Below are 12,858 nucleotides of genomic sequence, written 5' to 3'. Positions count from 1 at the left end.
AGCGCGAAAAAATAAATTTTTTTTTTCGAAACACTATATATACGCGCTTTGTTCGTCATTTTCATTCGCACCACTTGTTTTAACGAGTATTCTCTCTATCTTAATTTCTGTTCAAGATCAACAACGGTAAATGGATCTCAACAACGAGCCTAGTTCCGGAAGTAGCGGGTCACAAACTCCGGCGATCCCTGTGGGAAGTGGATGGGGACAGGTGCCCAGGTACTACAACATGTACCCGTGGCAGCAGATGATGCCCGGGCCCCAACGGGGGGGAGTCCGCCGGGGGGTGTCCGCCGGGGGGGTTTCCGCCGGGGGGGTTTCCGCCGATACCGGGCTGGGACGGAGGCGACAGCGACGGAGGCGGCGACGACGGAGACGAGGAGTGAATTGTCACTCCTTTTTATTATTGTATTTTTTTTAAATTTTTTTATTTTTTTATTATTGTATTTTTTTTAATTAATGTATTTTTTAAATTATTGTACTTTTTTAAATTTTAATAGTATTATTAAACTTTTCCCGTATATGTCTCGTAAATTAAATTTCGCATATTGTGTGATTGTTAATTATTTCATTTTGTATATATTTGTTAATAGTGATGTGGATATTAGTGGCTAGGCTATGGTTGAGCTATTGCTGGGCTATTTGCTTGTTTTGATGATGTGGCAGGAGGATTTTTAGTGCTGCTGATGTGGCAGTGGCTGGGCTATGACTGGGCTATTGCTGGGCTATTCCTATTGTGGATGGCCTAAGAGAGAGAATGGAAGGCCCCACCACTATCACATTTTAGAGAGAGAATGGTTGGTAAGATTAAGGAGGAATATTAATAAAATTAATTTAACACGTCATTAGTCGCTTAAATTGCGCTCAAATAGTGTCGCTCATTATAACATTTCTCCATAAAGCAAATAAAAATACGGAATATAAAGTTTTCTATAAATGTAGTAATGTTCTTGCTTTATTATTGTGATGCATAAATTTCTACCAGTTAGTGTCGTCCAATCTTTCCAGAATTATTTCACAATATATTAAAGTATTGGCAATATGGGTTTTATCATTTATGTTATCATTCCTTTCAACTAATTTTTTGCTTTCTTTTATGATTATCATCCAAAATTTTCAGTAAAAATAATTAATAATTTGAAAATATTATAGAGATAGAGATGGGCCATGGGTGGGTTACGTTAATTCCTCATCGATAATAAAATACATGTAGTATGTGTAATGTGTTGCATAAAAAGGGGACTAAGAGAATGATGCAAGTATCTTAATTTGCGCTTGAGCAATGACGCATTTACTGAGGTTCTATCAAGGCACGTTTATCAAGTATCTTAATTTGCGCTTGAGCAATGACGCATTTACTGAGGTTCTATCAAGGCACGTTTATCAAGTATCTTAATTTGCGCTTGAGCAATGACGCATTTAGTAAGGTTCTATCAAGGCATGTTTATCATTGATTGTGAACCATTTCCAAACCGCTCTTCGGACAGAGCTTGACTCTTGCTAGAGACTATGTTTATTTCATTTTCTCAAAAAAAAGTGCATGACAATATATCTTGGTTCATTTCTAGAGTGCAAAGATCACGTTGTACCTCACAATTATTATTATTATTATTATTATTATTATTATTATTATTATTATTATTATTATTATTATTATTATTATTATTATTATTATTATTAATAATAATAATCGTTCATCATCTCTATAACTAATATTATTACGAATAAGGGACGTGATCAAATGCAAACTATAAATATTGTACAAACTCCAAACTATGATCTGGACCGTTAGAATATGTCAACAGATGACAATATAATAGCAACAAAAAATTTCAACACAATGTCAACAGTTGATGTTGTGTTGACATTTTTTGTTGCTGTTATTTTTGTCATTTATTGACCTTTTTTAATGGTCCAAATCATTGTTTGGAGTTTGTACAATATTTACCGTTTGCATTTTATCGCTACCCGCTTATGAATAAAATATACTTTAATTTATCTCTATTGTGGGTTAGTATTATTTAATCTAGCAAATCAAATGCCATATTTCAACATTTATAGGCTCTAGCCTTTCCTAGAAATCGGGCTAGGTTGGGCCGATTTTAACTACATAGCGCCCAAAATGGATCCAATTAAGTTTCCAACACAATTTCTATGCAAATAACTTTTGGTTGGGCTTTGGGCCCATCTATTGGCGAACAAAGTGAGGAGGGCCTACCAATATATTTTTTCATTTTATTTTGTTGTATGTACAGATCATCAAAAATTATTTTTAGCTCTTATTAAATTGATATTAAAAAAAGGATACAAGAATATTATAAAAGGGGTCATTAAAGTTCAATAGTAAAGTTTATCCGCTTAAATTAATCAAACTTAAATTTTCTGGGCTCAGTCTGGCCCAAAACTGACCTATTCTTAATGATTGAGCCGAGTTGATTTTGCTTGGTTTCTATGTGCATTCTGAATGATTGAGCTGAGTTGTCAGACTATTCACGATTTCACGTTATAATAAACCTGTCGATTTATATATTTTCAACTCTTATTCTAAACTTTCAGGTGAAGACTTGTTCATTGGCCAATCGAGCTCAAATAATTGGATAGTTTTTTAATTAAAATATTTCGACTGATAATTCTATATCTAAAATATATGAATACATACATACATACAAGTAAGTATTATTTCAACTCTAATACTATAAAATTAATGAAAAATGAAAATTAAATATAGAAAATTAGTATCTCATTTGGGGCCAATTTTTATTTCAAGTCGACTCTATTGGGTTACCGGCTATTTGGTTCAGGGTTATTCAAATGGTGATTTTTTTAACCTTAATCTTATAAAATTATTAGGTTATTTGGGTCAATTTGTAGGTTTCGAGTTGGATTTATATCCTTAGGAATGTGATCAAATGCGAAATCTAAAACTCCAAACTATGATCTGGACCGTTGGAAAATATCAACAGATGATAAAATAATAGCAACAAAAAATGTCCACACAACGTCAACGGTTAATGTTGTATTGAAGTTGTGTTGACATTGTATTAACATTGTGTTGACGTCAAAATCTTGAAATTTTACATTTTGTTGACATTGTGTTAACGTTGTATTGAAACTGTGTTGAAAAGTTTGGAATTTGTACAATATATGAGTATACATTTTATCACTATCCTATATCCTTATATACAATATTAGTGTAAACTACTACTAAACTCTAGCTACGAATTGTTCAATTTTAATAAAAAGAATAGTAATAAAAAATCAAGCAATAATTAACATTTATATAAGGCTTTAGTGACTGGTGGGGGACCATCCCAAGTTTTGAGGTATGACATTAATTTTTTTTTAATATATCTTATCTTGATTCATGAATCCACTAAGCTTATGGCAAAGTTAATTTGTCCAACTTTTGCTACTTGGTTAGGTGAAACTGTGAAAGTGCTTTGATTCACCCACTTTTGACAATTAAATACTTTTATGGATGTATTATCTCATTCCGACATAAGATTCGTATCAGTCAATCCCATTTTGCATCGGACGGCATATGCTAGACTGTTTGGGTATCTCTTTCCGTAGACTGTTTGGATTTTACGAGCCAAATCAAATTCATAACCGTATTTTTTTATTACATGCTTATGTTTATAGAATTCCATCCTTACATCTTAGATGAGTTATCTACCCTATCAAACATGTATTTTTTTGGACGGTAAAAAAATTATACATGCGTCAATGTCATCAGACAACTAGATGATTTAATAAGATAAGGTTTTCGACGAGAAATCTCCATTCTCCACCAGCACTGGTCATGGTCAGATCAAATAACCTAACCCCTTTGTTTGATATGCAAAAATAAACACTCTACTCCACTTTGCACCACTCCATCACCATCCACCACCACCAATTTCCATATCGAAGAAATGACGGCTTATGGTGCTATGTCTTCTCTTACCGAAACAATGAACAATATTCTCCGTTGTTCTCGTTTTAGCCTTGATGTTCGCTCTCAACAAATCATACAAGCCCTGATCAACGAGTTGCAGCCTTGGCCCCAAATTCTGGAAAGATTAGACAAGACGAGTCCAAGCCGGAGCAGGAAGAAGGTGAATGCTTTGGATGGAATAATCAAAGAGGCAATCTGGAAATTCGAAGACTCGTTGGAATCTCTTCTCACTCAACAGATTCCTTCTCAACTCGAAACTCTTCCAGTTATTGTCTCCACTGATCTGCAGAGTCTGCAAAACGAAGTTCATTCATTTATCCAGAAGCTCAAGGATATGGAGAAGGAATACATGTATGAAGTGGAGAATATGGCTCAAGACGAACCTATTTCCTCATCATTTGGTTTCCCTGGGACCAATTCAAAGATGATTGGATTATCTGATCAATTCCAACAACTCAAAAACGATATTCTGAGAGATCACTTCGACTTTGGTTTACGCCGCCTAGTTGGAACGGCCGGCATTGGGAAGACAACTCTTGCAAAGCAAATCTATGAAGATCCCGAAATTCATTGCATGTTTGAGTGTCGCGCCTGGGTGACCGTTGGCCGAGTCCCTCAGCCAGCCAGTATAATTTCCCAAGGCATTCTTGCTCAACTGTGTGGAATTGGAATCACTCAAGAAATGGACTACTACAGTTTGATAGAAAGATTGCCTGACAAGCATTGCCTCATTGTGCTAGATGATGTCTGGGAGGAAGAAGACGCATGGCGTATTACGTGGCATACTTTCCCTTCCATCCGTAATCAACGTGTTCAAGTCTTGCTTACAGGCCGACATCGAATATTGATGAAGGATTATTATTTTCCTTCTGGGTTTGAGGTGCGGTTTTTGAATGAAGAAGAAAGCATGGAACTACTATGTGACAAGGTGTTTGGTGATGAGATCTGCCCTCCTCACCTTCACAAAGTTGCCATCAAAATTGCCAAGCATTGTGAAGGTCTCCCTCTCTTGATCGTCACTGTTGCTCGCATCATTTCAATATCCGAGCATAACAGAGACCCGGCCTACTGGAATGAAGTAGCAGACAGAGGAAATCCAGTCTTCGAGGATGCATATAATGAAATATCAAAGGTACTTTTCCCAAGTTATAACTACTTGCCTCAAAATCTTAAAATGACTTTTCTGTTTTTGGGAGTTTTCCCTCGGGATCACGACACCCCGACTTCCAAGATCATCATTATGCTCATGGCTCAGGGGTTGCTTTCATCGTATGAATCGGGATGTAAATATCTGAAAGAGCTAAATTATGACTATAGCCTGGTTTTACGCATCTTGAAGACCGTTGATAAAAGTCTTCTTGTTGAGTTTGAAGTTACTGAGTTTAAAACTTGCTGGCTTCATTCTTCATGGCGGCACGTTTGTAGAGTAGAAGCTAGTAAGAACAAGTTTTATCATGTCTTAAATAAGTTAGCTGATGCCGAAGAAGAAGTTTTAAAAGGCCAGCGCGGTTTATGTCCCGAAAATAAGATTTTATTTGGCATCAAAGAATTTCGTGACTCAGTGAGATTGAATTGTGCTTCCATTGCACGCTCTCTCCTTTGCTATGGTCCTTACCACCAATATCCAATCCATATAGATGTCGGTTTCATGTTGCTTAGGGAAATAGATGCCCTTACACAACGTTTCTACACTTTCCCAGTAGAAATTCTGACCTTAGTCCAACTAAAGTACCTTGCTCTAACTTGCAATGGAGAAGTACCTTCAACCATATCTAAACTTTTCAACCTTCGAGTCTTGATTATCCATCCGCATATGAAAATTAGACGTTGTGGAGCTCCATCGTATGTACCGATGGAAATATGGGACATGAAAGAGTTAGAGCATATCGAGATATTGGGAAAAAGCCTTGCAGCTCCATCTCATGTTGTTTCATTGGAAAAGCTCACAACTCTGGTAGGGGTGAATGCTAGTATTTGTACTATCTTCAATCTCTCCCAAAGAATTCCTAACATAAAGAAATTAGGAATACAAATTGAGGTCACGCCTTATGAGGATCATAACGATCTTTTGAGTTGCTTTGATTGCATTTCAACACTTGAAAGCTTAGAGACTCTAAAACTCAGTATTACAAATCCAGTCATCAAGAAAGGTCATGTTTTCCCAATGATTGATGGGGCATTGAAGCTGCCATGTAACTTGAAAAAGTTGCATTTAAGTGGTATGGGTTTTCCATGGAAATACATGAATGACATTGCTTCTCTACCAAATCTTGAAGCTCTCAAACTGCGATCCTACGCCTTTCAGGGTTCACATTGGAAGGTAAAAAAAGATTGTTTTATAAGTCTTAAGTTTCTTCTAATTGAAGAAAGTGATTTGGTGCAATGGAAATCAAGACGAGGAAGCTTCTGCGAGCTTGCAGTCTTAAGCATGAAACATTGCTACAAACTTGAAAATATCCGCATACCTTCTCTTGTTAATCCCCATGAGCTTGGGGAGATTGAATTAGAGGATTGCAATCCTTTAGTTTTGACTTGGGCAACCCAACTACAACCACATGTAACTTGTATGCTTCGTGTTACTTCAACTTCTTCTTTTGATGAGAAACCAACAACTATCAAATTTAAAAGGTTAGTCCAACTAAAAATCAACTCATGTCTTACTCTTAATATATAATAATACGTGTTTTAGGTTGATATAACTTCCATATATTTATGTATCCATTTTCAGGCATGGAACCATATTTTTCGATGATGATCATGAGGAAAATGAAGAAGAGAATGAAGACGAATATACTTATGATCATGAGTATACAAAGGCGAGCGGTCATGAGGATACAGAGGCGAGCGCAAATGTCAAGGAACATGTGAGTTAACACATTTTTCCTTTTGGGATGTCTCACTCTAGATTACACATTTCTTAAAATAGAAACATCACTCTCTATACTTTTCTCTTTTGCTTTATTCTCTCTATTTAACTGACAAAACAACTACATAGAATCTCGAGTTGAATAAGAAGTGCTCCACTTAGTGTGGGACGGATGGAGTATTAGTTGAGTAAAAGATATGATTCTTTGTAGTTGAAAGTGATATAATCCACTTTTGATTTGCAGGAGAAATCTTTGAGGCTTTGAATTTGTTGCTACGGAGGTGATGCAAGTATGATTTTTCTCAATAAATATAAGAACTTTGTAGTGATTTCTTGGTATTTTGGTTTGAAACCCAATAAATGAATCATGAATGTTGTATTACTATTATTTAGGGTTGTCACTTAAATTTAAGAAGTGTAACTTGAGTGGATTATGTATGGATTCAATGTTGTTTTGGGTTGGATTTGATTGAAAACATTACTTGGGCATTTAAAGAAATAAGTGAATAAATATGCTCTGTTTATGTGTGCTCTGTGATGTAGGGAATTATTTTAAAATGAGAATGTGCATTGAATGTATGGGGAATTATTTAGATAATGTTAAAAAGGCATAAATATATTATACTTCTAATTTTCTACAACGAATCAACACCATAACATTATTAATTACAAACTCAAATATTAGTTTTGAAGAGACGCATCATCTCATTTTAATACTTATAGACTTGTACACAAAATGACTAAGTTGGACTTGAAGAAAAGCATCGTTGCCATGCTTCGCCATCCATCATCTTATTACGGCCATCCAAATACAAACAATCCTCAACCAAAACCCTCAAACCCAAACGACCCAACGACAAAATCAAGAAGCACAACTCGAAAACACACAATCCTCGATCCGAATGAAGCTAAGACACTCGTCATTGATCCAACTGTACTTCTCTGCGAAGGGATTCGCGAGGCTCTTCGGAGGGTATCGATCGATGCAATCTTCCCACACATTAGGATCGTCCAAGTCTCTGAGGACTTCCCACAAACAGTTGTTGCACTTGAAGCCTGCTCCGAAGCTGATCATCATGATCCGGTCGCCCTTCTTCAGCCGCTTCTTCGCCTCCATGTACCCGAGCACGTACCACAGCCCGCCAGCCGAGGTGTTTCCGAAGCGGTGGAGCGCCATCCGGGCCGGCTCGAGGTCGTACTCGCTCAGCCCCAGACTCTTCCCGACTCCATCGATCACAGCCCTTCATGTCAATGTCTCATGTTGTTAGTTAATACTCCCTCCGTCCCACAAAAGATGTCACCCTTATGGGACGGCACGAGATTTTATGAGGTTTTATTTTGTGTGTTACATGAAAAGAGAAAATATAATATTTATATTATTGTTAGAGAAAACTTTTTCTAAAAATGGAAATGTGACATCTTTAATGGGACAAACCAAAGAGGAACGTGAGACATCTTTTATGGGACAGATGGAGTATATATTTTTAATTTACTTATTTGCTCTAAAAAAGAAAAATTAAAAAGAGGGGAAGAGGCAAAACATTTTAGAGCTAGTCAATTATCAATGTGATCAATTAAACATGTTGCTATTTAGCTAAACCTATAAATTAATGGTAATTCCGAAACTTAAATTATCATCACATTTCACTAGCTACTACATTAATGGAGCATATTGTACAATGTAGGCCACTAGTATCCCAACAACTATATATGTTACTATTAGGAAATTAAACGTGTTCATTAATTTTTACGAATGCATTCGTTCACGAAAAATATGCAACACTTGTTGTTTCGCAAAATGTATGCATTTTGTTTTTATAAAATGACTGCATGCTATTTCAGTATCGCAAACACCTCTTATTTACCAAATAACTACGCTTTCTTTACCAAAAATATTCATGATTTTTTATCTTGACCTGTTTACGAAAATTAGTGTCTTTCAAATTTTTGTACATGATGCATCATTGTTTTCAAAGTGAGATCTCTATATTCTATATTTATGTCATACTCCTGATAAATTTTAACTACGTTTTTCTTTTTCCAATTTTGAATTTTTAATTAAAATTTGTAGTTTAGCATATCATGCCTCATAACTTTACCTATTTTACTAGTTCATCATTCAAAGCGTAACATTTCTTTATCAGCATAAAATTTTATATAGTACTATTATTTAGAGCGTAAAGTGGATACATTGAATAATTTTCAATTTTTGAAATTATTTTAAAGAGACATCTCAAAAAAAATATTGAGTAAAATGGACGAAGAAACAATTACCAATCAAAAATACTCTAGTATTACTACCAAACTTAAAGTTTATAACATTTACCAACCTGCCACCAGGGTGAATGCAGAAATGATCGACACCGGACTTGAGATTAAGGCCGCCGGCGCCGCCGAGGAGTTCCATAAGCTGCTTCTTCTTACCTGACCGGAGATAAACAAAACCGAATCTGATAATCTCCGATACAGGCAAGATCTTCGGCAACAAAACTTTGAGATTGATAACAAACACCTTTGCTGCGGCTGTGGTAAGCTTCTTCGTCAGTCGAAACCCGGGGTAGCCTTCGTCATCTTCGACCTGTATGCAGCAGTTGTGCGCTTCGTCGTTGGCTCCGAAGTGCGTTCTTACCAAATGGTTGAGTTTTAAGATGGCTCGGTCTCGGAAATCTGACCGGTTCGTCAGAAGCATGGAGCAGCCACCGGATCGGAATAGGCAGTTCGAGAGCATCATCGATTTGTCCACGCCACGATACCTGTTGATTCAAGACTTTGTTAATTTTTCCATGTCCACGATTAAATGTCTCATTTTGACAAAACAACGTGTCTACACTAATATGTCTATTTCACTTTTACTACTTTTAATAAGAAAATATTGCTAACTCATTTTATTTATATTTTATTATTAAATTAATATTAAAGTGAGACTCATTAGTCATTTCATTCACAAACATTTCTATAGATCTCTTAAAACTGTGCGCAAACTAAATGTGGCATCTCTATGCTCATAAATTGAACTAGGGTTTCTAATTGCAACTACGTACAATAACTAATTAAAATAAAATAAATCCAGGACCAGGTTCTTGTATAAATTAGTGAAATAGTACTCCTGAAAAATATGATATCAGAACAAACCATTAAAAGAATGAGAAGAAGTAGTTTAGGTAAATTCGAACCTTTTTTTCGAAATAAATGTATGTACTATACACAAATTAATTACTCCCTCCGTCCAACAAAGTTTGTCTCATTTTACCATTTTTGTCTGTCCTACAAAGTTTATCCCAATTAGAATCTCTCCAAAATAGACATTAAATACACCATTCAATCTCCTCAACGTGGGATACTTATTCCACTACACACCTCTATTTAAAACAAAGTCAAACAATTTTTTAAAACTCGCGCCGGGTCAAATTGAGACAAACTTTGTGGAACGGAGGGAATACTACATACTCCATAAAGATGGATTTGGAAAATCTAAATACATGTGTATATAGATTAATGTTTAGTAAAAATATTGAATACTTGAAACCATCCTATTATATATAGTACTAAATTGTTTATAAAAAAGTAACACTACTACTAAAATATAAAAAACAAATTAAAACTTGTAGGGTAACCCTATCTATATACTACGTGACACGTAAGAATTCTCAAGAATAGAGTAACAATCCTATTTAATTTAGTCAAAGTGTTAAAATACCATGAAATTCGCAAAGAAAAAACACTAAATATGGAGTATTCATCATCTACTCTTTTGAATAGATCAAGCTTTAAGATGAAAATGTGACATCTAAATTGGGCATGAATTGTACTACTACATGACTTCAGTGTATAAGTAGTAAGGTCTAGGATTCAAAAATCAAGACGATGCTCATACCAATTAGGGCCGAGAGACTCAGTGCTGACGACGACAGCGAGCGCATTCGCATAAACCTTAAACAAGTGGCGAACGAGGTCGACCGCGATGAGGCTAGCGCTGCAGCCCATCCCGGAGAAGTTAAACGCCTTCACATCAGGCCGCATCTTATACCGGTTGATGATTCTCGACGACAGCGAGGGCGAGGGAGAGAGCAAGGAGACGTTGACGACGAGGATGTCGATCTCCTGGGGCGAGATCCGGGATTTGGCGAAGAGGCTGTCTAGGGTTTGGAAGAAGATGTGGTCGAGCTCTTGGAGGGAATCGAGGAGGGAGGGGTCGGCTTCTCTTCCAGCGACGACGCTGGGAGGGCTGTAGGTCTCCTCTCCGAGGCCGGAGCTGATGATGGTCTTGAGGAGGAATTTGTATTGCTCCCACCCGAGGTTCGGGTTGCGGAGGACGACCTTGCACGAGGCCGAGGTGTCGAGTTTTAGGGCTTCGGAGGGTTTGTAGCACTCGTAGTTGAGGATGTAGCAAGTGGAGTTGTGTTTTCTCTTGAGGAGGAGGGTGAGGAAAGGGAGGAGGGAGAGGAGGAGAAGGAGAAGGAGAAGGGGTGTGAGGGTTTCCATGATGATGAGAGAATGAGAAAGGAGGGAGATGGGGGCTTTGATTAGAAGTATGGTTTATTTATAGAATATCTGGTGCGCGAATAGTTTTGGCAGTGGACGATACGAGTTTAATGGAAAATTATCAAAATAGGAAAGAGAAAAAAAATAATTAAAGCACTGGTGCGGTAATTAATTGAGGTTGGGTGGAATAGTATAATTAAATGATCAATGGTCCACTTGATTTTGATTTCCATGCTTAGAGAGGGTGATATATGAGTGGTTGATTTAGTACTGTGGTTAATTATCTTTATTTATAGTTAATTTGGAGTTTGATGTAATAATAGCATTAAATGTTTAATGGTCCAATACTTGGTTTTTGATTTCCATAGTGATGGAGGAAGGAGGTATATGGGGGGAAGGGGTTGATATAGTAGTGTGATTAGTTAACTTTGTTTAGTTGATTTGGAATTTGATGGATTAATTTTCATTAAATGTTTAATGGTCCAATACTTGATTTTGATTTCCATATTGAGGGAGAAGGGTGGTATATGGGGAGGGGAGGGGATCGTTTGATGCAATAATTGAATGTTAGATGGTTTTATTTAATTGTATGTAAATACACGAATTGTATATTAATTTTGTCTTTTTGATCAAAATTATTCTATTGGCAGGCAAATAATTATTTTCTTTAAATTGACCCCCACCATACATGGCGCACGGAATTTAATGGCATTTATGTTCGTTGGTGAGCTGACAATTTATATGACAATTGAATAAAACCGATTTCCGTTCTTTCAAGTTGCTTTCGAGTCTCTCTTTTGCAATAAGAGTTTTATTTAGTTATAACACGGATTTAAAGAAATACAAAAAGAAATAAATTGAATAATTTAATAGAATATGAGTCTCACTTATATATATTAGTTTTATAATAAAATGTGAGTAGTGAAATGTAAGGCCAATTTACCATTTATGATAAAAATAAAATAATATTCTTATTGTGGAACGGATCGAAACGACAAAATATGACTCTTATTGTAGAACGGAAGAGTAATATTTATCCCAATGACACAGATTTCCGGCTCAGATAAGAAACGCTACGTCATTAAATCATAGCGTCCTCATAGGACTAAGTGTGGCCGCCTGGCCGGAATTTAAATCAGGCCAAATTCCAAAAAAAAATGAATATTTGTTATTTTTGGGAAAAAAAATTGTAATTGAATATTTGTTATATAGTGTGAAGTTTGATAAAAGGGTGACTAGTCATTTTATGCAAGTATAATCGAATGGTGAATGGTCCAATTATACTTAATTTCAACTTTGTAGTACTAATTGTGATATTAGTTGTTTTAGTGACAAATGAGTTGTCAAATCTAAATAATACATTGCTTCCTAAGTTGTAATTATGGAGGAAAACAATTAGAGCAACATTAATGCAACATTAAGTCATTTTCCCTTTTCCACTTTCAACGTGGAGAAATTTAGGGGTGGAAGGTGGTGAAAATAAATTCATATGGTACAAGAGCACAAGCAGCACCTCGAGCTCCTTGACCACAAGCAAAAACATGTTACCAACAATATCACTCGTTGATATGCT

At 36.1% G+C, this 12,858-nt stretch overlaps 2 protein-coding genes across 2 annotated transcripts; one reads left to right on the top strand and one right to left on the bottom strand.

Moving 5' to 3' along the window:
- Window positions 1–3,790: 3,790 nt before the first annotated feature.
- LOC121761501 (putative late blight resistance protein homolog R1A-10) lies at window positions 3,791–7,279 on the top strand. Its single transcript, XM_042157146.1, has 3 exons — window positions 3,791–6,565; window positions 6,666–6,801; window positions 7,048–7,279. Exons 1-3 carry the CDS (start codon window positions 3,915–3,917, stop codon window positions 7,066–7,068), a joined length of 2,808 nt encoding a protein of 935 aa, XP_042013080.1. The 5' UTR covers window positions 3,791–3,914; the 3' UTR covers window positions 7,069–7,279.
- A 183-nt stretch (window positions 7,280–7,462) lies between these two features.
- On the bottom strand, window positions 7,463–11,332 carry LOC121762925 (3-ketoacyl-CoA synthase 19-like). Its single transcript, XM_042158954.1, has 3 exons — window positions 10,678–11,332; window positions 9,134–9,556; window positions 7,463–8,044 (listed from the first exon to the last, which is right to left on the bottom strand). Exons 1-3 carry the CDS (start codon window positions 11,283–11,285, stop codon window positions 7,666–7,668), a joined length of 1,410 nt encoding a protein of 469 aa, XP_042014888.1. The 5' UTR covers window positions 11,286–11,332; the 3' UTR covers window positions 7,463–7,665.
- Window positions 11,333–12,858: the final 1,526 nt, after the last annotated feature.

This window comes from Salvia splendens, chromosome 13 (assembly GCF_004379255.2).
Source record: "Salvia splendens isolate huo1 chromosome 13, SspV2, whole genome shotgun sequence".
In the NCBI taxonomy this organism is placed as follows: domain Eukaryota; kingdom Viridiplantae; phylum Streptophyta; class Magnoliopsida; order Lamiales; family Lamiaceae; genus Salvia; species Salvia splendens.
Note: the sequence above shows the minus strand (reverse complement) of the source record. Positions and strands in the feature narration are given on the sequence as shown.

Excerpts from the sequence above, each read along its gene's own strand:
- LOC121762925 (XM_042158954.1), bottom strand. The coding sequence starts at position 11,285 with ATGGAAACCCTCACACCCCTTCTCCTTCTCCTTCTCCTCCTCTCCCTC. Across the intron at positions 9,557-10,677 it reads GAGTCTCTCGGCCCTAATTG|GTATCGTGGCGTGGACAAAT; the intron begins GTATGAGCATCG and ends TTGAATCAACAG. Across the intron at positions 8,045-9,133 it reads TGCATTCACCCTGGTGGCAG|GGCTGTGATCGATGGAGTCG; the intron begins GTTGGTAAATGT and ends ATTGACATGAAG.
- LOC121761501 (XM_042157146.1), top strand. The coding sequence starts at position 3,915 with ATGACGGCTTATGGTGCTATGTCTTCTCTTACCGAAACAATGAACAAT. Across the intron at positions 6,566-6,665 it reads ACAACTATCAAATTTAAAAG|GCATGGAACCATATTTTTCG; the intron begins GTTAGTCCAACT and ends ATCCATTTTCAG. Across the intron at positions 6,802-7,047 it reads GCGCAAATGTCAAGGAACAT|GAGAAATCTTTGAGGCTTTG; the intron begins GTGAGTTAACAC and ends TTTGATTTGCAG.